This window comes from Crocuta crocuta, unplaced genomic scaffold (genome assembly GCF_008692635.1).
Source record: "Crocuta crocuta isolate KB4526 unplaced genomic scaffold, BGI_CrCroc_1.0 scaffold93, whole genome shotgun sequence".
In the NCBI taxonomy this organism is placed as follows: domain Eukaryota; kingdom Metazoa; phylum Chordata; class Mammalia; order Carnivora; family Hyaenidae; genus Crocuta; species Crocuta crocuta.
In genome coordinates this window covers 7,750,433-7,764,330 of record NW_027529641.1, presented here as the reverse complement: position 1 = coordinate 7,764,330, position 13,898 = coordinate 7,750,433, and the positions used below count along the sequence as shown (strand labels likewise).

At 34.8% G+C, this 13,898-nt stretch overlaps 1 protein-coding gene across 1 annotated transcript in view; it reads right to left on the bottom strand.

The window, feature by feature from the left end:
* TJP1 (tight junction protein 1) overlaps window positions 1–13,898 on the bottom strand; it is a 341,704-nt gene that overhangs the window by 25,804 nt on the left and 302,002 nt on the right. Inside the window, exons 12-19 of the mRNA XM_077762419.1 lie at window positions 11,727–11,866; window positions 10,476–10,581; window positions 8,379–8,529; window positions 5,619–5,727; window positions 4,422–4,641; window positions 3,936–4,120; window positions 3,736–3,831; window positions 291–373 (exon numbers count right to left, since the gene is read on the bottom strand). Of these exons, the coding sequence (XP_077618545.1) occupies window positions 291–373; window positions 3,736–3,831; window positions 3,936–4,120; window positions 4,422–4,641; window positions 5,619–5,727; window positions 8,379–8,529; window positions 10,476–10,581; window positions 11,727–11,866 (1,090 nt within the window). The remainder of the gene's footprint in view (window positions 1–290; window positions 374–3,735; window positions 3,832–3,935; window positions 4,121–4,421; window positions 4,642–5,618; window positions 5,728–8,378; window positions 8,530–10,475; window positions 10,582–11,726; window positions 11,867–13,898) is intronic.

The following is a 13,898-nucleotide window of genomic DNA, read 5'->3' as shown; positions in this document are numbered from 1 at the left end:
TGTCTATGTTCAGTAAAGTGAAAAATGGTGTAAGAATTTAATGTTCCTAACATGACCCTGTAAAGTAACAACGTATTCCTTATACATATAAATATCTATTGATGCATGTAATATTATTTCTTTGAAAATGGTTATTGGAATGTGTTTCAGTAAAGGCTTCATTTTTTTTATGGTATACCAGTAATTTTAGAAAAGCTACTTTTCTACATCCAAATTAACTAAATTTCATCCCACTCAAAAAAACAACATTCACAGTTTATAATAAAACAGGGCAATTTTTAAGAACTTACCTGATCTATTATTTGCTTGATTGTATGAAGACGAATAATGCCAGAGCTACGTTGGTCAGTTCCAGCATCTCGTGGTTCACTTTCTATTCATGATGTCAGGACAAAAACAAAACATCAAATTTCCATTGGTTAGACCAGAGTTTCTAAACTACTGGGTGCTACTGACATGCTGGGCTCAGTAACACTTAGTTATAGGGGCTCTCCTGTGCACCACGGCCAGTTCAGCAGCACTGCTGGCCTCCTCCTGCTATGTCTCTGCTCCAAACTGTGACCAATAAAAATGAAACCAGGAGTGGCTAATATCCACAAAAGATTGGAACTGCCCCTGGCTGAGCACCACTGGGTTAAGATCAACGCTTCCCAACAACTCTGGGATTAGAACATAAGTGAGGTGCTTGCCTCAGGAACAATATTTAATGGGGTGCAACAAAAAACTCAGCAATCAATATTTTGCCGCAATATGTTCAAAAGATCAAAATTAATAATCCACAATAAGCAGCACACCAAATTTTTAAATAGAATCAGTAAGTAAAACTTCAGTAAAACTTTAAGACTGCCACTTGGTGAAGAGAAATGATCAAATATGTCATTCTTTCCACTGAAAATGTGACTTTAAAAAGTAAATTTAAAAATACTGATGAGCTTGCTTTCGTTAAAACCAGGAAAATAAAACTATGATATAAATAAAATATTTAAGCTTGAAACAATGCAAGTTTTAATACACATATTTTTTGTTTTCCAAAAGTTTTCTAACTACTTCAATGTCCTAGGGGAAAAAAAGCCATTAAAAAGATGTAAAAACATGTATGTATGGATTCACATTTTTTCTTTTGCCCAGTGCTTTAATATGGCTTGACATGGCACTATTTACAAACGTTTTACACATTTTGACATGCAGAGAAAGTGGCACTATTTGTATGGTCTACAGAGATAACTGAGGAGGCCTCTCCTGTGTAGAGTCCCATCCATCCATGGGCGGGGCTGATGAAATCGATACCTGGGCAGATCATCAGCAACAATGCTATATAGCAAACTGGCTGAAAGACTTCTGGGTTAGAGATCTTTTCTATAGCAGTAGAAGGAGAACCCAGGAGCAGTTGATTTCTAACTATGAGAAGGCCTATGGTTTTATACTAGTAACCTGTCTCTCTCTACTGGTGTATAGTATGTGAAGTGCAGCTTGAGATGACTGCTAACCAATTATCTCAGAGGTCCAATTTATAAGAAGTTTTTCACTAAAAAGGTATAGCAATGTTTGTGACTCTGGTCACAAGGAAAGCTTGAAAAACAAAAGGGAATTCAGGTGTTTCAGACCAGACAAAAACCAGAGATTTGGAAGGAGAAAGGTCACAATGAAGGATGGGGGAAGGACTCTAGAGAATGAGACTATTGTAAGTTAAAAGCCCCATGGGCAAAGAGAGCAGAATTTCAAATCTGGTGAACAGAGAATTAAACAGAGAGATCAACTGGGAGTTTGGGTTGGAGAAAATGTTACTAATTCTTAACTTAAAAGACCTTCATTATTCAGAGAGGACACATAACTAAGCTATTTGAATCCCTTTTATAACAGCCTGGCTACAGTGTAAACCCAATTAAACCAATCAATTGCTCACTAAGATAGAGCTTTTTAAGTCTTCACACTTTTCCTAAATTTAAAAAACCTAAGTTTCGTTATGGGTGGGGTTACCATTAACTTTTTAATTTAATTTAATTTCAATTAATTATTTATTTAAGAGAGAGATAGCACCCGCATGCAAGTGAGCAAGGGGCAGAGAGAGAATCCCATGAGGTGCAGAGAGAGAGGGAGAGAAAGTGTGGATCCCAGAGTGGGGCTTGAGCTCACCAGAACAGGGCTTGAACTCAAGAACTGTGAGATCATGACCTGAGCCACAGCTGAATGCTTAACCAACTGAGCCACCCAGGAGCCCCACCACTAAATTCTGTAGGCCAAATGTGACCTACAACAATGACCCAAAAAAAACCTCTTCTGAGAAAACAAACTGAATGAGGAATCAGAAATAAACATTTTCTAATAAATGTTTACTTATTAGAATCTAATAAACATTTATATTAAAAGATATAAACATCATAATTTGTGTGCAAATCTAGTTTCATAAAATATCCTCATTCAACTTTACCAACAGCCAAGTGAAAGCAATATAATAAGGTAATGCTCTGATCCTTTAAATTAGCACTTATGAAGTTAAATATGTTAATGCAGATCTCCTATAGTAGGTAGAAACGACAAAAACAATGGCACAATCCTCTGGAAGGCAATAACAATTATAAACAGCAGTAGCCAGAGAATGTTCGTGTCCTATGGTTCATTCCTTCCTGTATTTGAAAATTCTAAGAAAATTACCCTAAATATGGAAAAACCTATATTCTTGAGGATTTAAATCCTTTGGAAAACAAGGCAGAGCATAAACAAGCAAATAAAAATATGGACAGATTTCTGAGTCTTTTATAACAGTAAAAATATAACATTGAAAACATTATGTAAACAACAGAAGGCTATTCAACCAAATTTTGGTTGCAGAATGGATAATAAAAAATATGGTATTATCTATTAAGAAAAACAATAAAGAAAACTCCACAAAAGTCTGCTTTACAAAAGGTGACAGGGTGGAAGAAAATATAACAGGTAAAATTTAGGATGATTATGATGTACGTCAAAACCAATTCTCCAACCTTTCCACCTAATATTTTTATAATTAGGGGGAAAAAACAAGTTTCAAGTTTTTACATACACCATAGAGCAAGTCAAAGTGGTCATAACTAAGTCTGTATATTTAAAGTACCACCATAGCCAAACTAATGAACTATAAAAGAAATCTGCAAGCAAATGCTGCAAGGCATTTAAAGCATTACATCTTCAATATTTATATTTAACACTCACTTACTATAAATGACTACAATAACAACTCATGGCTTGAATCATACTTTTATTACCCTTTTTATATACTTGAGTGTTTCTATTCGCTTAATGACAAAAAGCGCTGGAAGGGCTGGGTTCAAAGTTGAGTTCTGTGACTCATCAGCTGGGTGTCATTAGGAAAGTATGGAGTAAAGAGGTTGTGCTGGGTGCCGGTCCCTACCACCCTAAGCTCAAGTTGCCTGACTTCAGCATGAGTAATGCTGGTAAACAAATATTTCTCCCATTGTAATATTGTCAGGCTTTATTAAGTAAGACTGTGTGCAATTTTCATATGCAGGCTAGAGCTTCATAAATGGTGATTTTTTTTTATTATTAAAGGGAATTGGTATGACAAGAACACAATCAGTCAAGTTTCCCTCCAAATTAAATAAATGAGGAAAATTGAAAAATTTCACTTACAGAAAGTTTTATTTCTATTAAGTGAATGGATGAGATACAACCTTTAGAGAAATAACTAATGAAGTAACACCCTCAACCTACTCTTAAATCAGTCTTAAGGCTACTTACTTGCAATCTGATAAATATCTGGTTCTTCTCTTGCCAGCTTTTCTCTGGCAACATCAGCTATGGGCCCAAAGATAGTTACAGGTCTCAGAAATCCAGCTGGGAAGAAAGTCAAAGAAAAAAACAACATAGTTTATACTTTTTCTTTCTTAAGCATATGGACATTAAAGGATATTAAGGTTAGTCTACAGAAAATAAACAACCTTCTCGAAGAACAACTCTTTCATATGCTGGAAACTTTGTTTGAACTGGTTGAGCTGACAAATCCTCTCTGCTCTTTCGAAGATTTCTCTTGGAGCTGCGAAGACCTCGGAATCTCCAAAAGTCAGCACGGTCTCCTCCTGCTGTTTTTGGAAGTGTGTATTGTACACTGGCTAACTGCTCAGCCCTGGACAAGAATAGAATAGACAGAGGATAAGTAGACAAATAGATAAATATATTAAAAACAAACAAACAAAAAGACCCACAGATTAAAAAAAACAAAATCTCAAAATACTGGATAGAACTTCACATGCAATTTAAATCTTAATAGTTAAACTAAAATAAAGAAGTTTGTACAACTAAGTCAATTACAGATATAGTGAATATAATGAAATGAATTCTTTACATTACCAAAATTTCCCAGTGGGATTAGTCTTCGATCAACATTTACTTAACTTGTTCTTTGAGAAGTATCCAAACACTCATACCTGTTCTTATTAGGGATGATGCCTCGTTCTACTTCTTTATGATTTTTGCCAATTCGAATAGCAAGCCAAGAGCCTAGTTTTCCATTGTACAAAGTATCCACAACACGGAACACCTCTCCTTTGTTAAAACTAAGTCCATAAGGAGACTCTTTTTCATATTCAAAATGGGTTCTAATATAGAAAGAATCTCCTACATCTGATTCAACGATGCGACGGTAAACTAAAAGGAATCAAAACAAATACAGTATCAATAGCTAGTGAGCTAAATTAATCTGAAAAGAACAGTGTATATGAAGAAGCTAATTGGTAATAATAATAAAAATAGCCCTCAACATATGTTGAATTCTTACTCTGTATGAGGTGCCATATTAAGTATTCTAGCTCACGTGTATCACCATGACCTCATGAAATAGGAATGCTTAGCACCTCCATTTTACAAATGAGAAAAGTAATGCGGAAACTTGAGCTCTTGCCTGAGTAATACAAGATCAAGCAACTTGTCCAAAACCACACACGTGCTCTCTATTTAAGTCATCTAACTTAATTTTACTGCAAATATTACAAATACTCCCACTTTCTAAATAAGTGGTTCTCAAATAAGGAAAATTCTGCTCCCCCAGGGGATATTTAATAGTATCTGGAGACATTTTTATTTTGATATGTGTGCTACTGGCATCTAGTGGATAGAAGCCAGGGACATTTCTAAACAGCTTACAATGAATGGGTCTGCTCCCACAAAAAGGAATTATTTGGCCCAAAATGACAGTAGCGCTAAGGTGGACAAATCTTGTTTTATGTGAAAAGTGTATCTGCTTAATCAAAGACAATCAGCCATTATCTTTAAATAATGCTAACAAAAATGTATTGCTTAGACAACATCAGTAAAAACTTTGGAAGCTAATCATATACTTTCATATGGCTCTGATAGCTAATAAAAACCAGGATTTTTCTATGCCCTGTGAAGGGCTGGACAGCATTCTATCTAAATCAGAACACCAGAAAGGCTGGTCCTATTATCATACTTTTAAATGAGCATAGTGTAAGACGATGTGCCCCTAAGTGATTTAAACATCCCGAGATTAAAAAATATTCATTTATCACTCAACTTTGAGTGATTTATTAAAAAATGGAAATTAAAAACCCTATTTAATTTCTCAAAATTCTACAGATTTTCTCCATTTTAAGACAGAGTCTCACCATCTTTCTTCTTCTGAGCCAATATAGTCACTTCTTCTCCTTTAGGGAGGTCGAGCAGGAAAAGAACGGCTTCTTCTCTTATGATGTTTGTGAAATCTACATTGTTTACCTGTTAAAATATATTTCACACATTACTATTGGTCATATTTTAAAATTATGAAAATACTTCTCTACATAGAAGGGAAGTATTTTCATACTTTAGCTAATTTGAAAATATCACATCTTTAAGAGGGAAAAATTGATTTTCCTTTGAAGGAAAATAACATACTTTAATTTAAAATAAGTGGAAACCAAGTAAACTGAGTAAAAGTGTAAATTCATTTAAAGAATAGCCACAATGCATCTTGACATTAAAGATCATCTACTGCAAAATCTAAACAATTTAGACCAAAAAAGACAATCCTCTGGCTTTAAATTTTTATAGGTTATAAATTCTGCAAATATAACCTGAAACTAATATAATGTTATATACCAATATACCTCAATAAAAAAAGACTTTTAAAAATTCTGTGAATGTATAATAGAGCCCTACTTTTTAGTAGTCTCTGAAAAAGAAATCAGAAGGAAATGAGGTAAAAAGATAGAAGTGTATGCATTGTGGCATCTCTGTAAGAGTTTTTGTATGATGTAGGCTTAAGGTTTGCCAAGTCAATATTTACTTATACTTGAAGTGCTTAAGGACCAAAGAAAACATATTAAAATGTTATTAAATGACTATATGCAGAATTACAGAGAGATTTTCTTTTTACCTTTTGAAAATTTTCCAGATTAAAAAATATTAACATGCACTACTTTTATGATACAAAACAAAAGCACATTCTTCGGAAATAAATTTAAGATGATGTACGTAGGGGCACCTGGGTGGCTCTGTTGGTAGAGCACATAACTCCTGATCTCAGCGGAGTAAGCTCAAGCCCCATGTTGGGGATAGAGCTTATTTTAAAAATAATATTAAGAAAGAGTTTTTTAAAAATAAAATAAAAAATAAAATGATATATGTATACCTTGATTATTTCAAATGGGATATGCAGTGGGTAAGAGATAGGTCTGTTTAATTTCTTTAGTACAGTGAACATTATTATCCATGATGTGTCTGAGCACAATGTAAATATCATCAGGAAGAATCAAAGTACACGGTGAGATGGAAACCAGGAAGTCAAAGATGATACCTTGACTTTTATGCTAAGTTTGAAGGAAAAGGAAGACAGAAGGTAAAGGAGGAAAATGGCCACGGGCAGCTAGCCCAGTGTGAGAGAACTCAGGCAAGAGCTCAAAGTGAAAATTCTGAGAGTGGGCTGCTGACATGAGCCATCAAACCCAAGATGGAGACTGCAGAGTAGCAAGAGAGAAGCATAGAGCTGCTTATATTCTCCAAGTTTTAGAAAAACCATTAAAGATGGTTGGAAAAGAATTTAAAAAATTGAAGGAGGGGTGCCTGGATGGCTCAGTACGTTAAGCATCTGACTTGAGCTCAGTGTTGATCTCACGGTCCATGAGTTGGAGCCCTGCATCGGGCTCTGTGCTGACAGCTCAGAGCTTGAAGACCACTTCAGATTCTGTCTCTCTCTCTCTCTCTCTCAAAAATAAATAAAATTTTCAAAGGTTAAAGGAACACCAGAATGGCAATGTTATGGAATCCAAGGGAGAAAGCACTTCAAGAAAGCACTTAAGACAGTCAAAACACTGCTAACAAATAAAGGAAAATGAGGGCTGAGAATGCTATTAGGTCAATGAAGGCTTATGAAAATTCAGATTCAGCAGTGATTGAGGTAGAAGCCAAACTATAAAACTTTATGACAGCAATGACTGAAAAGAAAGCAGGGGACTCCACCATACTGGCAAGTTCAACAGCAAAAGGAGAGAAATAAGACAGTGCAGGACAGATGAAGGAGAGGGAAAGAGAAAAACATGAACAAAGCAGCAAGATTCTGAGGAGAATGAATCCAGCACATAGCCAGGAGGTAGCCTGAATGCAGGAAGAGACCAGAATAGGGGTGGTGATGACAATCTGAGGTACAGAGGTAAAACAAAGAAGAACTCACATTTAATAGATATGATCTTTTTGTTAAAATAGAACATAGTTTATCTACCAGGAGGTCTGGATGTTTTAAGAAGAGATAGATATGGACGGTCCTATGTGATTAAATAGCATTATTTATGGAAAAGATAGAAAAACAACAAAAACAAAAGAAGAGACCATGTCTAAACTGGACTTTCTGACTCCTGTAACTGGTCCTGTCTCTTGTGGACCATGAAGCTTCAGAGCCAGGGCAGCTTACATATTTGCCTGATGGAAACCCCATCTCTCTGCACATAAGCCATCACACCAGGGTAAAGAAAGTCCCAGAGGGCTGCTGCAAGGACTGATCCCAGGGAGAGGAAAAACAGATGGCAAGTTGTGGCCCTTGACAGTGTTTTCAGCCTGAATGTCTAGCTGAACTTAAAATGACTACTTGCTGGACAGTATAGAGATCTGAGACCTTTTTTTTGAAGGTTCGATAAACATCAGAGATTAAAATGAAACCAGAGCATCACACCATATAGTAACACATAATATAGCAGTCAACAAGAGCGAATGCAGCAATGGGAAGGAAGGAGGCCAGTAAAACCAAGACATGACAGATTCACCTAAATGGTTATCTGGTTCAAGAGGCTGTGACAGAAGATTACAACTGAATACAACAGTAGGTTTGCTGTGTTTGAGGTCTTTCTCTAAAGATCTAAGTACTTTCAAACCACATTTCTGATATACTGACATACCCTGAGAATTTGATCACCCTCTTCTAAGCCTTCTTTGGCTGCAGGGCTATCTTCTAGAACACCAGCTACAAATATTCCAACATCATTTCCACCAGCCAGCCGCAGACCCACACTATCTCCTTTTCTGAATTTTACCAACTTCATGCTGGGCCTGTTAAAACAAATATTTCATTTGAAATGGTTAAGAAAAGCTTTAAAAGTTATAGTAAACTGCTACAATGAAAACTATTTTCAGAATGAAACAAAGGACCATCATTTCTGAAATTTACCTCATACCACTAATTCACTGAAAACCATTAATGACACTTTCTTTTATTCTCTGATTAGTAAGTTTTAAAATATCTGAATATGCAAGTACTGTTTTACAACTAATTTCTAAAACTATTTTATAAAAACATTTTCTCAACTCAGTGTTGTGGATATACATGGTACATTCACAATGTTAAAAAAGAAAAAAAATTCCATTTTTTCCTACCTGAATTCATACCATATCATCTCTACAGAATAACTGAAAAGCACTATTTTACAAAGGTAGAAACTGAAGCACAAATTGACAAATTTTCCTAATACCAGGGAATCAAAATGAGACTCCAAGCATTGTGATCTCTACATCCCATAGATAGTGGTTTTTAAACTTTGCAGTTGGTGGACTCTGGACTTCATACAGATCACTTACTCTGCAACTTCTCTGGATTTTAAATAAAAATCTTACCATCAAGCAGCCTTTCTGGATTAGCCCCATACTCAATCTCAGCCCTTTTCTTACTAGAGAGAGAATGGGAAGGAACTAATGTATGCATATTCTTTTATCATCAGTGTAGTGTCACCGTGATATTCCTGAAACAAAGACTAAAGGATGTCTTACAAGAATGGGTGGGCAGAAACGGATCATAATTACAAACTATCCTTTAAGGTAATTAAATACAAATTACTCAGCTAGGTTTCCATAACTCTCTCACAATTTCTAGTCAAGAAGACAAACAATTCTATTATCTATTCTGACAAGAAGTATAGAAGAAGCCCCTTTCCTCTTAATTAAGTAACAATGAACAAATTATTAGAAACTAACAGAAAGTAAGAAATACAAATCAAATGAATGAATGAGTTGAGGAAAGAGAGGGGAGTTTAGTTCTTTTAAACCAACTAAAGACCACCTTAATTTTTAGATGTTATAAGGTATTCACACTTGATCCCACTTCTTCACCTGGAGCTAACATTTACTGAGATGTAGACATCAGAACCTGTAGGTTAGATAAAGTCACTTAGTTCCAGGGCTGATGGCATCCTTGGCCCCTCCATGAAACTAGTGGCCAGTATTATCGTGGACCATGTGAATCGTCTGGCTGTGGTGGTATCCTACTTTGCCAGGTGAGTCCAGAGCTTGCTCACAGACTCCTCTCCGAAACCAACTGTATAGAGAGCTTTTTGAAACACTTCCTCAAAGTCCTTGAGGCTCCAGGTCCCTGGTAGTCCCTGTATCACACGGACTGACCTAATGTGCCTCAAAGACTAAAAATCATTGACTGCAGACCACATCTCTTAGTAAAATAGGTCTTTTTAAAGGACAGCTTTAGGCCCAGTCTCAGTGTCATGTGGCTAGAGGACTGACATTTTATACTCTGCTTTATCTGCATTATATCAACTTCTTGCAATAACAAAAAGTAATAAACCCATTAACTACTTCTGCCCCAAATCTAGTCATTGGATCTGAATGAATCCAGCGTCCAAGTGTCTGATCCAAAATGTCAGTAGTGTTAAAATGGAGAAACACTGGGTTTTTAATGTTTGTTTTTGTTTTCTTAATGCTAGAGCATTAGAAAGCTTGTGAAAATTTTGATGTTTAAGCAGAAAACAATTTTTAATTTTTGTAATTCCCGGCCTAAAAATTAGGCAGGTGACAAAATATACAGCAAGTTTCTTTTTTGTTCTCTAATCCCTAATTCTGTCATATAAGTAATTTAAAATAAAAAAATCATAGTATTAAGTGGTATACACTATTTTAAAAAGGATATGAAATATGGTTTGCGACTGAATTCTCACTTTAAGTAGTGCTAAATAATGAATAGAGAAGACAACGCAAGTTTAAAATCATATTACCGAAGGATTCCATCTTCATGAGTTGAATTAGGTAGGACACCATCAGAGGGACTGACAGGTAAATCCACATCTGGCTGTCCAACTTGAGCATACACAGGCTTTGGTTCTAAAAGAAAGAAAATTTAAAAATCATGCAAGAATCACTTTGTTAAAAAACAGAATAATGTAAGCAGTCAGGAAAATAACCAAAGAATAAAGAGTCCACAAAATACATATAAAAATTCATCAGCAAATATAAGCTTAGAGAAACCGGTAAGGAACACATTAAAGTATAGAGTACAGTTACAAATTCTGATGTCTTTATAGTAAGTATGCACGTTATATGGCCACCTGTGCCTTCCAAAGTTTCAGCTGTTAGGTTCTGAAAAATCCTCTGGGGGAGGAGGGGAGAGGTAGAAAATGAGGAAAAGGAGAACAAGACAGAAACACTACATTTCTCTAAGACGGTCAAAGCAGTCTTCTTTCTTCACTGTGGTAAAAATTTGTTTTTAAATATCCATATTCTTGCCACATAACAAGCAGAGCAAAAAGATTTGAGCAAAGGAACTGAGTGACATGAAAAGCAGAATTTCCCAGCCTTTCAAGAAAATGGATCTTGGAGCCTTGCAGATTCTTATGCCTGATCTCATACATCTCTGCAGTGTATAATTTACAGTGTTTATGAAAACACTCTCAATAGGCCAAAAAAAAAAAAAAACAAAACTTATGCCAATTCTCCTAAATGAGCAGTGCTGGAAAACAACTTTACTCACCATGAATAGTTGTTAACTATGAATTTCTTTTTCTTTTTAATTTTAGAGAGAGCAAGTGTGTGGGAGGGGGGCAGAGTGAGTGAGTGAATGAGTGAGAGAGACAGAGAGAGAGAGACAGAGAGAGAGAGAGAGAGAATGAATGAATCCCAAGGAGGCTCTGTGCTCAGCGTGTAGCCTGACATGGAGCTCGATCCCACGACCCTCGCATCATGACCTGAGCTGAAATCGGGTGCCCAAACTATGAATGATTTCTATCCAGAAAAATTCTTTAAAAATTCATGAAAGCCTATGGATTCATGCCGACCTTATACCCGTAAGGGATATTTTGGAAGTCAAATACAGAAAAATTCAAACATAGGTAGTAGCAGAAGTAGGAGTAGAAGCAGAAGCAGTAATAGAAATAATCATCATTAAAGCATCTTTAAGTCTTCTGTAAACTCTGACAGTTATTTAGTCTGACTGCAAATGTTTTCCAAATGTAGTATTTTGCTAGGCTTACCTGGAAGAGTGGGTGCTTGTTTCTCATTTCTTTCAACTACAACTTCTTCTGCTGTTTTAGGTGTATGATCATCCACATGCTTCACAGGAGTTGAGACAGCCCCAGGTTTAGAAATTCTATCTTCCTCTCTGCTCCTGAGACTACACATTAGTAAAATAAAAAAAATTTAAAAATTATGATCATAAAGATGACTGTGAAATCAATTGTAGGAGCACAGTGTAAGAACAGCCAAGCAAACTCTGAAAAACAATGACACTCTAACAGCTATTAAAATACTATAAAAACCTAGTAATTAAAACTAGAGTAGTACAGATCAAAGTATCAAAATAGAAAATTGAAGATCTAACCACAGTAACAAAATTTATTAACAAAGTGGCAGCCACAAGCTGTCAGAAAAAAACATGCTATTTAATTCAATAAATGATACTGGATATATGTCTACAGATTTAGAAAGATTAGGTCCCTATCCACATCAATGACAAAAATATGATTTCAGATGGAACAAAGTCCAAACCATAATATATTTTTTAAAAATCTGTATCATCAAAAATAGAGGACTGTTAAAGTTCAAGGCACAAAAATCCCTCATACATCAACAGCGGTCATTACATAAAAAGTTAAAAAGCATACAAATAATTAAAATATAGTATATGTATTTTTGCTTGAACCAAATGAAATGGGTTTTTTTTTTAGTTCAAACAACAGAACTAATTTCATACAGTTTGAAAGAATATGTGCAATGAGTTCAATATTAAAAGAGACAACTGAGGAAAAAATGAGTAGCAGGAAGGGACAATTCACCAAAATATAAAAGTAATAATAAACATGAAAATATGTTCACCCTCACAAGTAACTAGGAGAATGCACAATAAAGTAACCTGAAATCATCTTCTCACTCATGAGAGTTTTCACATGATAACATCAACTGCAGCAAGGGACATGGAGAAACAGACACTCATATAAGGATGGTAAAATAAGTGTAAATAAGTGTAACTACTTGAGGGCAAAATGGGAGTTATTTATCAAAACTAAAAATGCAAACACGCAATAATAACCTGCAATCCGACTCCTAGGTTAATCTTAGAGAAATACATACATGTCCAAGAACACATTTATAAGAATATTATGATATCAGTTGTTATAGCAACTAATAATTTGTTTTTTTACCCTATACCACAGACTAAAATAGAAGGCTCTCTAACTTAATTTTTTCCAACTTTTTGTTATGGAAAATAACAAATATACCTAATAACAAAGAGAACAATATCATAAAAATCCTGTATATTGCAAAAAATCAACATTCTATCAGCAATTCAATATAAGGCTAACAGTACCTTAACACCTAAACCTTGACAATGATGGGACAAACCAAGAAAACAATAAATATTTTCAATTATGAACAGAGGAAAATTCTAAATAAAATACTAGCTAAGGGGATGTAGTATGTAGTAAAAGATTATTACACAATGACCACAGCAGGGTTATTTCACAAATATATAGCTGTTTTAACATTAGGAATTTATCACATAACTCATTATCACATCTCAATATGACAATAAAAAAATATCAGGTATATGAAAAATTCAACAGCCATTCCTAATAAACACCACAAATAAAGCAAAGATACAGGCATTACAATTAATTATGAGACTCTTTCCCAAAATCAAGAGCTAATACCATATTAAATTAAATAGGGAAATGCTGAATGTATTTACACTAGAATAAGGAACAACACAGTGATACCTGCCAATACTATAGTTATTTACCACTATTTTGAAGACTGATGAGATGACAAGCTTGAAATATTGGGGAGAATTTTTGTGAGTATAAAAGAATACTATAAAAATTATATAAAGAGAATTATAATTACATTTTAATTTTAAAAATCAACAGATTTTTCTCAATGTCCTCTATAATCAGAAGAAAAGGAAAAGGAAAAAATATGCCAGCAACACTAGCATTAAAAACTGTAAAACTCCTGGATAAAACCTGTGCAATCTTAGATTGGGGGAGATCTCCCTAAATGTAATAAACATTCAGAAACCATAAAGATGAAAATATTTCACTATTAAAAATGTTTAATTGCACAGGAAAAGATATTATAAAGATTTATATTTGCAACACACTCACCAAAAGAGCTACTACTGATGGAAAATGAAAAAAAACAATACA